General features: G+C 42.7%; 1 protein-coding gene across 1 annotated transcript in view; it reads right to left on the bottom strand.

Moving 5' to 3' along the window:
* Positions 1-15116, bottom strand: part of ELOVL4 (ELOVL fatty acid elongase 4) — a 38700-nt gene that overhangs the window by 22523 nt on the left and 1061 nt on the right. Inside the window, exons 2-3 of the mRNA XM_010855267.1 lie at positions 14975-15087; positions 9866-9912 (exon numbers count right to left, since the gene is read on the bottom strand). Coding sequence (XP_010853569.1) covers positions 9866-9912; positions 14975-15087 — 160 coding nt within the window. The remainder of the gene's footprint in view (positions 1-9865; positions 9913-14974; positions 15088-15116) is intronic.

The raw sequence follows: 15116 nt of genomic DNA, 5'->3' as shown, positions 1-15116 counted from the left end.
TGTTGCACTGCAGGCAGATTCTTTCGTCCAAGCTACCAGGGAAGCTCTAGTAGGTAGTACATAGTAGATTATCAAAAACATTAAAACTCCATCCTTGTGCTATTTGAAGTGCGGTCCCAGGCTTTCCTGGTGGTCCGGTGGTTAAGAATCCACCTGGTGCAGGGGACACGGGTTCATTCCTGGTCTGGGAAGATCGCACATGCCGAGGGACCACTAGGTCCAAGCATCCCATCTACTGAGCCCGAGCTCTAGGGCCCTCAAACTGCAACTACCGAGCCCACGAGCCCTAGAGCCCAAGCTCCACAACAAGAGAAGCCACGGAAACAAGAAGCCCACACGCTGGAACTAGCGAGGAGCCCCTGCTCGCAGCAGTGGAGACCCAGCGCAGCCAAAAATACATACATAATTTAAAAAGAAAAGAAAGTGTGGTCTCTGCACTAGCAGAAAAGCACATCTTGGGAACTTACTTGAAATGCAGATTCTTCAGGCCTCACTCAAGACTTACTAAGCCAGAGCTGTGCTTTAATTAGTTTTCTAGGTGATTAACACATTAAAGTCTAAGAACTGCTTTAGTCTATTCAGAAGTGTAGGCCTACTTTATATAATACATAATCAAGTCATGTAATTTTGATTTGTTTGTTCCTAGAGCCTCCCTGAATAAATCAGCTAGTTTTGTTTTCTAACAACGTCTACCTCTATTTAACCTCCCATAGTGCTTAGTCGCTTAGTTGTGTCCGACTCTTTGTGACCCCATGGACAGTAGCCCGCCAGGCTGCTCTGTCCATGGAATTCTCCAGGCAAGAATCCTGGAGTGGATGGTCATTCCCTTCTCCTGGGGATCTTCCCGACTCAGGTATCGAACTGGGTCTCCTGCATTTTAAGTGTATTCTTTACCATCTGAGCCACCAGGGAAGCCCTTAACCTCCCACAGACAAAAGAAAAACTCAAGTCCAGCAACCAACTAGAGACACTGAGTAGCTTCTGGAGTATAGTCAAGACATCAAGACATCAAGAAGTATGTACTACACATTGTTCTCTGTAACTATTCACCCCTCCTTAATAAATTAGAACCAACAACTGCAAATCAACTCCATGTTTTTAACACCTGGAAGCTAATCACTAATCTTCAGGTGATATTGTTATAAATCCATTCGCCTCTAAAGACTATACAAAATAACAGTGACTTCATGGTATACTGTACACTGAAGCATCCCAAAGAGAAACTGCTATTTTTCTGAAGAATGTAGTCAATGTCTTCCTCCAATCATTATAAGTATCATGAGGGCCAGGGCTACAGCCCTTGTTCCTTGATGTATCTCTACAACAACACTTGCAAAAACTTGCTAAAAGAAATTTTTTAATGAGCAAATGTAGATAACTGTTGTCAAGAAGAGTTTGAGAAAGATCTTATCTCTGTGACAAGGATAAACTAAATACCACCTCTTCTGGGTACCAGTCTAAAATCTGATGCTTAATATATTCTTCAAGCCAAGGAAGATTTGGGGTATCAGAGAGATGAAATAGGCAGAAGCAGAGAAGAAAGGTCTGGATACAAGTGGACAGGTCACCAGCTGAGATTTACTCTAGAAATCAAACATTCTGAAGATAGTGGAGGACCAGGGGGTGAGTCAGGGTGATGACCAGGGGGAATGTCTGTCTGCTTAACCCACTCTGGGCTCAGGGCAGAGGATGCTGCTTTTAGTTTGGAAGACTGCCTGGATTAACTGAAGGAAAGGGCAGCTCCTGAAGAATTCGGAGGCTGAGCTAGAAAAGACTAAGAGGTTAGAGTGTGATGGGCAGACTGGAGGGAGTGGAGGTCATCACCAGCAAGGCTTTGAGGGGTTCAATGGCCAGCATAGAGTTTTATGAACTCAGCTGTATACTAGTCACCCAAGAGCCTGCAAGAATGAAGAGAGGAGTTAACACAGAGAAAAAAGAATTCTGGTTCCAAGTATATCTGTACAGAGAACACAAAAAAGGTGAAAAGCGAGAGAAATTATAAAATTTCTCATAAAGAGCAGCTAAAATAGGGACGGACTCAGAAGCTTCAAGGAGAAAAGGCAGTAATGCAGACAAGGTGAGTGAGTCAATGTGTGATACGAGGTGCAGATCATTTACACGAAGGCTTAATTTGGGAGGGTTGGTCCTAAATGGATATTATCTGGAAGGTTGGTCTATCTGCTTAGAAAATGGGGATAGTAGAAACAAGATTGTAAAGCAGCTATACTCCAATAAACATTGCTGTTGCTGTTGCTTGGGCTTCCCAGGTGGCTTAGTGGTAAATAATCTACCTGCCAATACAGGAGATGCAAGAGACATGGGTTCGATCCCTGGGTCAGGAAGATCCCCTGGAAGAAAAAAATGGCAACCCCCTCCAGTATTCTTGGCCTGGAGAGTCCCATGGACAGAGGAGTCTGGTGGATTACAGTCCATGGGCCACAAGGAGTCAGACACGACTGAGCAATTCTTGGCCTGGAGAGTCCCATGGACAGAGGAGTCTGGTGGATTACAGTCCATGGGCCACAAGGAGTCGGACACAACTGAGCAATTGAGCACCCACACATGCTGTTGTTTAATCGTGAAGTCATGTCCAACTTTTTGCGACCCCATGGACTATAGCCTGCCAGGCTTCTCTGTCCATAGGACTTCTCAGGCAAGAATTCTGAAGTGGGTAGTCATTTCAGGATCGAACCTGCCTGGGAAGCTCCAATAAAAAAATAATTAAAAAAAAAATTTAACTGAAAAAAAATAAATAAATAAAATGGGGATAGTTACATACTAAACCCAAAGGAGTATAAGGATTAAATGTGACACATACAAAGCACTGGTCAGAGAGCTTTGCCCATAATAAATATTCAATAAATGTTCACCATGATGACTGGACAGTAAAACAGTATTTGTAGGACGAGTAAGGAGGCTGTGTTGCTTTATGCAAAGGTCACCAATGAAAGACGGAGGTAAAAGATCTCAATTCCATCCCAGCTCTGTTACTTTCTAGTTGTACAGTTTTAAGTCTATCTCTTCATCATGGTGGTGGTTAAGTCACTAAATTGTGTCCGACTCTTGCAATCCCACGGACAGCAGCCCACCAGGCTCCTCTGTCCATGGGATTTCTCAGGCAAGAATACTAGAGTGGGTTGCCCCTTCCCTCTCCAGGGTATCTTCCTAACCCAGGGATCAAACCCAAGTCTCCTGCATTGCAGGCAGATTCTTTACCACTGAGCCACCAGGGAAGTCCTCTTCTAAGGACACGAAGAAACATTAAATAATACAAAGTATATAAAATTCATATCATAGCCTTCTATAATTCATAAGTCCTATAATAGAAGTTCAATAAACAGTAGTGAGTTCTACCATGTGCAGACTATATCTATATTCATGGTTTAAAAAATTACATATTCATAAAAGCCAGTGGGGGAGATTTAGGGCAGTCATAGGTCACAAGGAGAGGCAGATGTATATGCGTATGTATAATATATACTTTTTAACCATGAATTTAGATACCATCTTCATATGTTGAAACTCACTGCTATTTACTGAGCTTCTAGTATAGGATCATTATGGACTATAAAATGCTGTAATTTCCATTTTATACACCTATGTTAATGTTCACAGTAGGCATTATTTAACAACTCTATGAGAAATATCAATAACCTCAGATATGCAGATGACACCACCCTTATGGCAGAAAGTGAAGAGGAACTAAAAAGCCTCTTGATGAAAGTGAAGGTGGAGAGTGAAAAAGTTGGCTTAAAGCTCAACATTCAGAAAACGAAGATCATGGCATCCGGTCCCATCACTTCATGGGAAATAGATGGGGAAACAGTGGAAACAGTGTCAGACTTTATTTTTCTGGGCTCCAAAATCACTACAGATGGTGACTGCAGCCATGAAATTAAAAGACACTTACTCCTTGGAAGGAAAGTTATGACTAGATATAAAAGTTATAAGCTAGATAGCATATTCAAAAGCAGAGACATTACTTTGCCAACAAAGGTCCGTCTAGTCAAGGGTATGGTTTTTCCTGTGGTCATGTATGGATGTGAGAGTTGGACTGTGAAGAAGGCTGAGCACCAAAGAATTGATGCTTTTGAACTGTGGTGTTGGAGAAGACTCTTGAGAGTCCTTTGGACTGCAAGGAGATTCAACCAGTCCATTCTGAAGGAGATCAGCCCTGGGATTTCTTTGGAAGGAATGATGCTAAAGCTGAAACTCCATTACTTTGACCACCTCATGCGAAGAGTTGACTCATTGGAAAAGACTCTGATGCTGGGAGGGATTGGGGGCAGGAGAAGGGGACAACAGAGGATGAGATGGCTGGATGGCATCACTGACTCGATGGACGTGAGTCTGAGTGAACTCCGGGAGTTGGTGTTGGACAGGGAGGCCTGGTGTGCTGCGATTCATGGGGTTGCAAAGAGTCGGACACGACTGATCTGATCTGATCTGATGATGAAGAAATGGACTTAAACATAATGTATATTTGATATAGAAGAATAATGTTATGTATACAGGAAGCCAAGACAGAATGCAGGCAAGTAATCTTCTCACCCCATTTTCACACTTTGCTGGGCTTCTCAGAAAAAGCAGTTGTAAAACATGTGCTAATCTGAGAGTTCAAAGTCCAAATACCACCCTTAGTGCTATCAGTGTGGCTTTAAAAAAACTAAAAGTAAAAAAACACTGAGATACTACTGGAGTATGAGGTGTGTTTTAATGGAAACTTTGGTTAAGATCTTCTCTTGCTAACTGTTCTATTTGCTGAATATCCATAATGGATCCTGAATTCCTCTTCACTAATTAACTAATTAAGAAGTTTTTAGTACTTGTATTATGAAGTTTGGCAAACACTTTCATAATTCACTTTGAATATACTTTTTTTAAGGTCCTAGGCGAGTCCATAATATGGAGTCACCTTTACCTTCTCAGGCTAAATACCACTACCACTTTTTTATATTTTATATATATATATATATATATTCATATATATGGTATATGGACTTCCCAGGTGGCACAGTAGTAAAGAATCCACCTGTAATGCAGGAGACACGGGTTCAATTTCTGGGTCAGGAAGGTCCCCTGGAGAAGGAAATGAATGGCAACCCACTCCAGTATTCTTGCCCGGGAAATCCCATAGACAGAAGAGCCTGGCGGGCTACAGTCTCAGTTCAGTTCAGTCGCTCAGTCATGTCTGACTCTTTGCGACCCCATGAACCACAGCACGCCAGGCCTTCCTGTCCATCACCAACTCCTGGAGTCCACCCAAACCCATGTCCATTGAGTCCGTGATGCCATACAACCATCTCATCCTCTGTCGTCCCCTTCTCCTCCTGCCCTCAATCTTTTCCAGCATCAGGGTCTTTTCAAATGAGTCAGCTCTTTGCATCAGGTGGCCAAAGTAGTGGAGTTTCAGCTTCAACATCAGTCCTTCCAGTGAACAACTGATCTCCTTTAGGATAGACTGGCTGGATCTCCTTGCAGTCCAAAGGACTCTCAAGAGTCTTCTCCAACACCACAGTTCAAAAGCATCAATTCTTCGGTGCTCAGCTTTCTTTACAGTCCAACTCTCACATCCATACACGACTACTGGAAAAACCATAGCCTTGACTAGATGGACCTTTGTTGGCAAAGTAATGTCTCTGCTTTTTAATATGTTGTCTAGGTTGGTCACAACTTTCCTTCCAAGGAGTAAGCGTCTTTTAATTTCATGGCTGGAGCCCAGAAAAATAAAGTCAGTCACTGTTTCCACTGTTTCCCCATTCTATGCAGTCACAAAAGAGTCGGACACAATTTAGCAACTAAACAACAAATATATATACATATATATGTGTGTGTGTGTGTGCATATATAATACTTTAGTTTAATTTCATACAACAGCCCTTACAGCACCATTAAGCATTTCAGATGCTTTTCTTTAGATTACCTCTAGTGGTATTATGACTCTGTTCAGATTTAGTATTCTATATAGTGATACTATGTCCATGAGAAAGCAGTGTAAGGTAAGGTAAAATAAGAGAAGGTACACGTCTGAGGACTTTGCCTTCTTGCTGGGTGAGCACAATGGGAAACAAGGGCACTGGGCTAAGAGATGAAACAACCTCTTTCGATTCGTTTCCACTACACTGTCACGTGCAAGTTGTTTAACTTCTAAACATGGAAAATATCACTGCCGGCCAGGCCTAAACCCCAGAGTTGTGAAGTTCTCGGTAATCCTGTAAAGCAAAATACAAAGCCAAGGCTGTAGTCCCTGTCATTTGCTACTTTCTAGCCATTTGCATGCATGTGCGCTAAGTCGCTTCAGTTATGTTTGACTCTTTGCAACCCCATGGACTGTAGCCCACCAGGCTCTTCTGCCCATGGGATTCTCCAGGCAAGAATACCATAGTGGGTTGCCATTCCCTTCTCCAGGGTACCTTCCCGACCCAGGGGTCAAACTCACATCTCTTACATCTTCTGCATTGGCAGGTGGGTTCTTTACCACTACTGCCACCTGGGAAGCCTTCTAGTACCATTTGGGTACTTTTTTAAAAAAGCAACAGTACGGAGAAGGCAATGGCACCCCACTCCAGGACTCTTGCCTGGAAAATCCCATGGACGGAGGAGCCTGGTGGGCTGCAGTCCATGGGGTCGCTAGGAGTCAGACATGACTCAGCGACTTCACTTGCACTTTTCACTTTCATGCACTGGAGAAGGAAATGGCAACCCACTCCAGTGTTCTTGCCTGGAGAATCCCAGGGACGGGGGAGCCTGGTGGGCTGCTGTCTGTGGGGTCACACAGGGTCGGACACGACTGAAGCAACTTAGCAGCAGCAGCAGCATGAATACTCTACAAAGAGAGACATTTTATGATAAACAAACAAAAAATAAAAACAGTTTTAGTGTTTTGGCAATGAACACCAAAGAAAGATCATTTCTAGAGATGCTATATTAATTTTACAACACATGAAAATCTTTTTAAAATTGTAGTAAAAATACATAAACTTTACTATCTCAACCGTTTCTAAAGTATACATTTCATTAGTGTACACGTCATTAGTGTTACATGTATTCACAATGTTGTGCAACCAGCCTCCAGAACTTTCTCATCTTGTGAAACTGAAACTCTATATCCATTAAACAAGTCCCTGTCTCCCCAGCACCTTCCCAACCCCTGGCAACCACCACTCTACTTTCTTTTTCTATGAATATAACTATTTTAGGGACTTCATAATCACCAGTATTTGGTTCTTCCGGACTAGCTTCTGTTACTTAGTATAACGCCCAAACGGTTCAGCCATGCTGTGTCTTGTGTCAGAATTTCCTTTCTTTTTAAGGCTGAATAATATTCCACTGTATGCATGTATCACAGTTTATCTACTCACCCATCAGTGGATATTTGGGTTGCTCCCACTCTCAGCCATTATTAACAGAGCTGCTCTGAATATGGGTAAACAAATATACATGAAATTCTTTAACAATACATGTCTGTGCCTAAGTTTTCATCTGATAAACAAAATGAAAAAAGAGAAGCTTACTCCTTCAAATAATCAGTTCAAAAATCACAAATGCCTTGATGTGATCACACCTAACAACGAGAAACTGATTCCTCAGTGGATTAATGCATTTGACTTTCAAATTCTAATTAAATACAAATAAAGTATTATACTGAGTTTTTTTTAAAGAATTACAATATTCCATGGAGAAGAATAAATGACAAAAGTAAGATGCTTTAATACCAAAGTGCCTAACCAAAGTTAAGGAACACACAGCAAAACCATTTAATTTCTTTTGTTTTCCCTGTATGCTAAAACCTACATATTAGTAGCAATTTTACAAAAAATTTAAGCCATACTTCCAAATTTGCTAGAAATGCTCAAAGAGTACTTAAAACTGAAAATCTTTTCTAATAAGGTATGATAAAATTTGCATGTTCTATAGAAAAAAAGTATGAAGTAAAATTAAGTTTAGACTATCTAAGCCATTGCTTTAGGAGCTATTCTGAGAATTCAATAAAAAGGCCTGAAGGGGACATGTAGTTTCAAATCTTCTCATTGTACAAGCAGAAATATGAGCCCCCTCAAATCATGAGTAACTTCTCCAAAACCATGTAAAAAGCCATCCTCAGAATAATAAAATTACTCTTTAATGTTACTGCTATTATTTTTGACAAAATAGTTAACTCTGGGTTGTTTGAGAAATACCTAGATCATCAGAGTATTACAGCAACAAACACAGTACTACATCAAAAAAACAGGGGCTTAAATATCTGTATCTCTGCGTTTTTTATTCCTTCACCTATCCCTTATGGCGCAAATAAGAGAAAGTGAAAAGGACTAAACATGAACCTGTTATTTTTAATATTTACACAGCACTGCTGCTAAGTCGCTTCAGTCGTGTCGGACTCTGTGTGACCCCAAAGACGGCAGCCCACCAGGCTCCCCCATCCCTGGGATTCTCTAGGAAAGAACACTGGAGTGGGTTGCCATTTCCTTCTCCAATGCATGGAAGTGAAAAGTGCAAGTGAAGTCGCTCAGTTGTGTCCCGACTCTTAGCGACCCTATGGACTGCAGCCCACCAGGCTCCTTCATCCATGGGATTTTCCAGGCAAGAGTACTGGAGTGGGGTGCCACTGCCTTCTCCTTACACAGCACTAATAACAGTTTTACTGGTGAAGACTGGAATTGTTGCCTGGAGTCAGGTTTTCAATTACTTATCAGTATATGTTTATTTGAAATTGCTTTATCTATGTAAAGAATGTTTAAAAGCTGCACCTATATTTAGAATTTAAGAGCCAGGAGAGACCTCAGAGATTACCTGCTGCTGCTCCTGCTAAGTCGCTTCAGTCGTGTCCGACTCTGTGTGACCCCATAGATGGCAGCCCACCAGGCTCCGCCGTCCCTGGGATTCTCCAGGCAAGAACCCTGGAGTGGGTTGCCAGTTCTTTCTCCAATGCACGAAAGTGAAAAGTGAAAGTGAAGTCACTCAGTCATGTCCGACTCTTAGCGACCCATGGACTGCAGCCTACCAGGTTCCTCAGTCCATGGGATTTTCCAGGCAAGAGTACTGGAGTAGGGTGCCATTGCCTTCTCCGCAGAGATTACCTAATTCAACTCAATTTGCAGATGAAAAAAGTTGACTTGGAAAAGCAGAGTGCCCACTATACACACTCACTGGTAATTAGTGGCACGTCCAGGACTAAAGCCTAAAGTCTAAACCCCAGTCCAGGGTCCTCTCCATCTCCTACACCACATGGACGCCTCACTTGCACACACACCACAGTGCTTACGTGCAGATGATGAAGAGAGAGGAAGAACGGCATCTGGTTCTACATCTCTTGACAATATTCTGTGCTACTAAGTGATTTTATGGTTTGATTCCTTCATTAAATCAAGTCAACACTGATTGATTTAAGACTAACTTATGATAAAGATCATTCTTAAACTCTCCATAATTTACTGTAACCCCTTAAACTCTCCATAATTTAGTGTAATCCCAAGCCTTACTAATATTTATCAATCAGAATGTATCTGAAATTTCACTATCTGAAATCAAGCTAGATTAAGGGAGTCATGTCAAGTCAACAGATGTACGGGCACTCCCCAGTGTTGGGGAGAAAAGTACAAAGAAGGGAAAAGATAAGTAATAATGAAGGTTAAAACAGTGCAAGAAAACAGAGTCTCAGAAGAAACTGCACAAGGAGGTACATGAGCGATCGCTCAGGGTAATGGGGTCAGATGGGGTGACGAGCTGCGCTGGGTACCAGGGCTGAGAAAGGCTCCACGTGGGAGGGAGCCTGAGCCGGGGCCTGGTGAAGGGCATGTGGGAAGGGAACCAGGGAAAAGGGCAGGAAAGGCAAGGGCAGTGTGACAGCCGACATCAAGTTCACCTGTTTTACTCAAGCGTGAGTCTTCCAGGTTGGCTCGAGCTGCAGGCCTGTGGACAGGGACCAGCGTAGACAGGAGAGCCGGAAACTGGGTTTTGAGAGGCTAAGTATTTCTTCCTCCCCTCTCTTCTCTAAAAGTCAAGATCCATATGATTTTGTAACATATATATTGTAATACATTCTCATCCTAAGGGAAAATGAAACAATGGCACCTTAATTGAACAGGAAAAAATGTCCTAATAAGGAAAAAGAAATAAGAGCCATCTCAACGTGAGAAAAGACAGATTCTGCTACCCGAATCTTCTCTATGTGACCACAGACGTCTAATTCGAAATAATAAGTGACTCAATAATTCAAAGATAATACTTTGGTTAACATTAAATCATTCACTAATGACATTATCACAGGACTTAGGAAAAAAACAAAACACTGAATTTTAAAAGGATGACCAACTTCTTGTGGCTCTTAAGATCACAAAAGCACTCACTGATATAATTATCTATGTAATTCTTAAAACCTTGTTTCCCAAAGCCAAAGAATCTAACTGTGTAAAACTGTGTCCCGATTCCAGTTTTAGAGCCTGCATTGTTCTCGCCTCCTGGCATTCCATCTGTGATTGGATACTTTGGCGGAATGGACGAGAGTATCAGACATTAGAGTCGAGGACCAAACAAACAAACAGACAAAACCCTACAGCAGCATGGACTTCCTGGAGGCTGCAGGGAGGCTGTGAAAAAAGGTAAGAGGAGGACTTCGTTGAAAACATGGCCTAAGGGAGACACCATGTTAGAAGATGAACATGTATTTGTCTTTCACTGTCCAGAACTTAGAATGTCTTTTCTCAAAGAAACACTGAAAATGATGAGTTCCCACACTAGTCCAAACAGAAAACCTATTTTAGATAATGACGTGAATTAAAAAAAAAACAACTATACATTAGCTGTGACAAATAACAAGATCAATGCAATAATGCTGTGCTATGCTCAATAGTGCCCAACTCTTTGTGGTCCCATGGACTGTAGCCCACCAGGCTCCTCTGCCCATGGAATTTTCCAGGCAAGAGTACTGGAGTGGGGCACCATTTCCTACTCCAGGGGATCTTCTTGACCCAGAGATTGAACCCTTGTTGTCTCTTGCTTCTCCTGCATTGGCAGGTGGATACTTTACCAGTAATGCCACCTGGGAAGCCCCAGTGTAACTGAATAACCTGTTTTAAGACCCATGCGTCTCTGGGGCCCAGGAAACTGTGGAACAGACCCCTGCCTATCTGAGCTGAGTTAAACACCCCCTTCCGTGAGCCCTCAAGTTTCAGCACACCTGTCTGACTCACTGGCCCTTAAACTCATTCCTAGTTTCCATGGACTTTTAGTTTTGACATCCATTTTTAGTCAACCTAATAAACACTCTCCAACAGCATCCACATCAATTTCACATGGTGAAACAGCTTAAATACTCTAAAGACAGAGCCATACACTCCTCTCACAACTCAAGACTGCCAGGCAAGTGGAAGTGGAGACACGGAGAGTAGAGGAGTTTCCTGACCTTCCCCAGGCTCCAGCAAGGCCTGACCCTGACTCTGACCACACTGCTTTGAGACCATGACAGCAAGGAAGTTGGAATGGGTGTCATCCAGACTTCTCAAGCTGCCTGGGATGGTGACCACTTGTCCTCATTCTATCCCAGAGCCCAGAACAGTGCCAGCACATGGCAAGTGATGAGATAAGAAGGAAAGTTTATACAAGCCTCGCTTCCAGATTTTATCATCACCCCACAAGAGGCCTCCACCCTTTTGGACCACACTTCTCCCATCTGACCCTCCAAAGTGAGGGGAAGGTCAGATAGACTGGCCTTTCACATTCTGATCTCAAGTCCTACTCATCTACCTACTTTGATCACAACTCCCAAGTAGACAACTCATTTTTCACCCAACTATAGTCTGCTATATTAGTGAACATAGAGCAGTGCCCTGCCCAGCACACATGCAATGTGCAAACATATTCCATGAACAATGGCTGTTTACAAACACATGGTCAAAAAGAAACATGGTATCTCCAGAGGCAACTGGCCTTAGAGTGGACATGCTGGTTATTAACTTCCTAAGATGTTTCTTTGTTAATGCTACTAATAAGTAGCATTAACACAAATGCTACTAACACAAAATACTACTAATAAATAATTACTAAAATAATAAATGCAATGGAAAATATAGACAATTAGGGTATTTGTAAGTCGGGGATATTGACTCATCAGTTTTGAAATCGTACCTACAATTTTTCTTGAGTAGATATACACTTTGAGCCTAGGATCCCAGTCCAATGATTTTAATGTACTCATAAAATGAAAGAACAAAAGGAAAACACCACAATGACATCAGAGTACCTACTCTCATGCCACCAACTGGTATTAAAAAAGTCCTGTATCAGTCTATACTTTCCTTTATATTATAAACTAAGACTCACTTACTTGTTCAAAATATCTAAAAATAGAGAAAAATTATTTTTGCAGGTTTTCTAAGAGTACAGCTCTTTCACAGTTTCAATTCCAAGGTAAACACTATTAATTACATGGTAAAAATAACATTTTGAATGTTCATACACTGCGGGACATATTCTGCATTTGCTAGATGTGTCTTTGAAAAGCCCGGTTTTTATGCATTGCTTTGGACATGTGTTATTAAATACCGTCATTTAATATAACAGCAAAAAATTTAAATTTTTCCAGACATTGCCCTAGGGCAAAAATCTTTGGAATCATCAAACGTACTCCCCAAGTGTGTAACTATTCCTATTAGACTGCCCAAAGTAAACAGAGTTAGGCAGAAACCTTGACACTAACTTTACACTTAGGCAGACACCTCGGGGGAGAGAAATGTTTAATGAACTGACAGAACAGGAAGCAAGAAGCCCACAGCTACCACGTGGGGATGAAAGCGCTCCAGGGCAGGCAGCCTTGTTCATCTCTTGCTCTCCTTGGAGGATCTGAATTCTTTCACCATACTCGCCACTATTTCTCAAGACCATCTAGAACTGCCCACTTTTATCTTACCCTCCTTCCAAATTCATCAACTTTTTCTTCAGCCTCATCTCCTAAGCTACTTTTCTACTTTGAAACTCCTTCACCCAGATATTCATGAAATTATAGGAAGGAGGGCCTCTTGGAATCAGTCGTATGAATCAGTCGAAGACAGGAAAGCGTAGAAGCGGGGGTGTGGCGACAGGGTGAGAAGAAATGGGGCAGCTCGGGGTTCAGACCAGCTCTTGTGCCTGAGTCTGAAATAGTCCTCCTTACACAGCAGTAAGGCAGAGCAGACTATATCCCACTAAGCCTCTAAGTTGGTTAAGAAATACCATCTACCTACACTAGGTAGCTCAAAGCAAGGAAGCAGTCTCAGGTTTCGTAAGTGGATAGCCAGAGCATGGGCAAATACCTTCCCTCTGACCTGCTAGTGAGAGGTCACTTCTTTCTGGTAGCTACTCTCATTTCTCAGGCTGGGTCCACGATACTATATTATTTTATTTGCCCTTCACAGGCCAGAGGAAAGCTTTCACATGAGGCAACTGCACGAAATTTCCCACTTCATTTGTGACTTTTTTTTTTTTTTTAATACTAGCATCATTAAGTAAGTAAGTAAGTAAAGTCGCTCAGTCGTGTCCCACTCTTTGCGACCCCGTGGACTGTAGCCCTCCAGGCTCCTCCGTCCATGGGATTCTCCAGGCAAGAATACTGGAGTGGGTTGCCATTTCCTTCTTCAACCAGCATCATTAGGAAGGAACTAACCATCACAGAAAGGTACATTCTACTTTTGCTCTCAATGGTTCTAAAATTGAGCCTTCCCAAAGGTGGGAAAGCTCTGAGGGAGGGCAGACAGACAGGCATGAGAAGTCCTGGGTGTGGCTGGCTATATGGAGATTGGAGGACCTTGACAATGTCTGGAGTCTGAAATATGCAAAGTGCAATTATCTGCCAACCAATTAGCGTGATGTTCAGCTCTGCACAATTGTGTAATGGGAAACCCTGATGCAATGTTTAAATAACCAAAATCACAGAGATGAAGGAAATGATACCATCTCTCCCAGTTTTTGTAGGTACCGCAAAACCTCAATGGACACTATAGAGAAGGGAGACTTTAAAAATCAATGACTCCATTAAAAACTGCTTTTTAACCATTTTCAAGTGCAACAGCTAATTAAATCGCTTATTTCTCACTGTCAAACTTAACATCTTCTGAAAAAGAACTTTGCTGAAGTTAAAACCGAGGCAATGCCAAGGAATCATTTTGTCTCCCACAGAAATAATTTCAGAATACGTTTTTTCCCACAACATATATCCATGAATTCATGCTGCAACCATTGCCTCTAACAACAAACACCAAACTATACAACAGACACCAAACTATAGGAATATATTTCCATTTCTAGGGAAGGGGGGCTCGATGGTAACATGTCACGTAAACCTCTTCCACTGTTGGCATGAAGGGCAGTACTGCAAAAGGACTGGCAAATGAGAAAACATAAGATCCCTCCTAAAATCCTGTTGGCCTCGTTTATTATTTCAAAATTTTGTAAACGCTTTAAACCCAAAAGTAACTGAAGCAAATAAGGAAAAAAAATGGTAAAGTATAACAACTGCCTCCCCTTAGGCAGGAAAGCCGCCTAGCTCAGTTAACTAAGGATCCCTGTCAAACTGCGACGGCGAAAGAGAAAAGTTGGTCAATTTAAGAAAATGATACCCATGCAGGCTTCTGGGACCACCTCTAGGTGCTGCTGTAGAGACCCCCCATCCTACAGATTCCCCATTTCTCTCCCGGTTGTTTTAGTTTCCCCCCCTCCCCCTGACCGCACTGCACTGCGCAAAGCCTTCGCAGACAATCACTTGGAACCTCCGGGGGATGAAAAAGCCTCCGAAACTAACCCCCTCCCAGGTTCAAGGAGCCGAACAATGGCTTCCGACTTTTCCTTCCAAACGATGTTGCGGACGGACAAGCCATACAAGAAAATTACGGGCAGGTGTGTCAAGGCAACCAGGAGCCCAAAAGGACAGCGACCCCCCACCCCGACCCCGGGCCCTGCTCGCCTCCCCCGAGCCCCATCACGGAATGTTCCTAAAGGTTACAGCAGACCCCGGAGCCGGAGAGAACGGTCAGAGCCCGGCAGGTGCGCGGCCACAGGGTGGGGCGGGCCTGCGCCAGGCTCCAGCTGCGATCGAAGCGCCTGCATCCGAGAAACCTGGCGAGACCCGCTGGAAGGAGCTCAAG

Source organism: Bison bison, unplaced genomic scaffold (assembly GCF_000754665.1).
Source record: "Bison bison bison isolate TAMUID 2011002044 unplaced genomic scaffold, Bison_UMD1.0 scf7180017864362, whole genome shotgun sequence".
Taxonomy (NCBI): Eukaryota; Metazoa; Chordata; class Mammalia; order Artiodactyla; family Bovidae; genus Bison; species Bison bison.
Note: the sequence above shows the minus strand (reverse complement) of the source record. Positions and strands in the feature narration are given on the sequence as shown.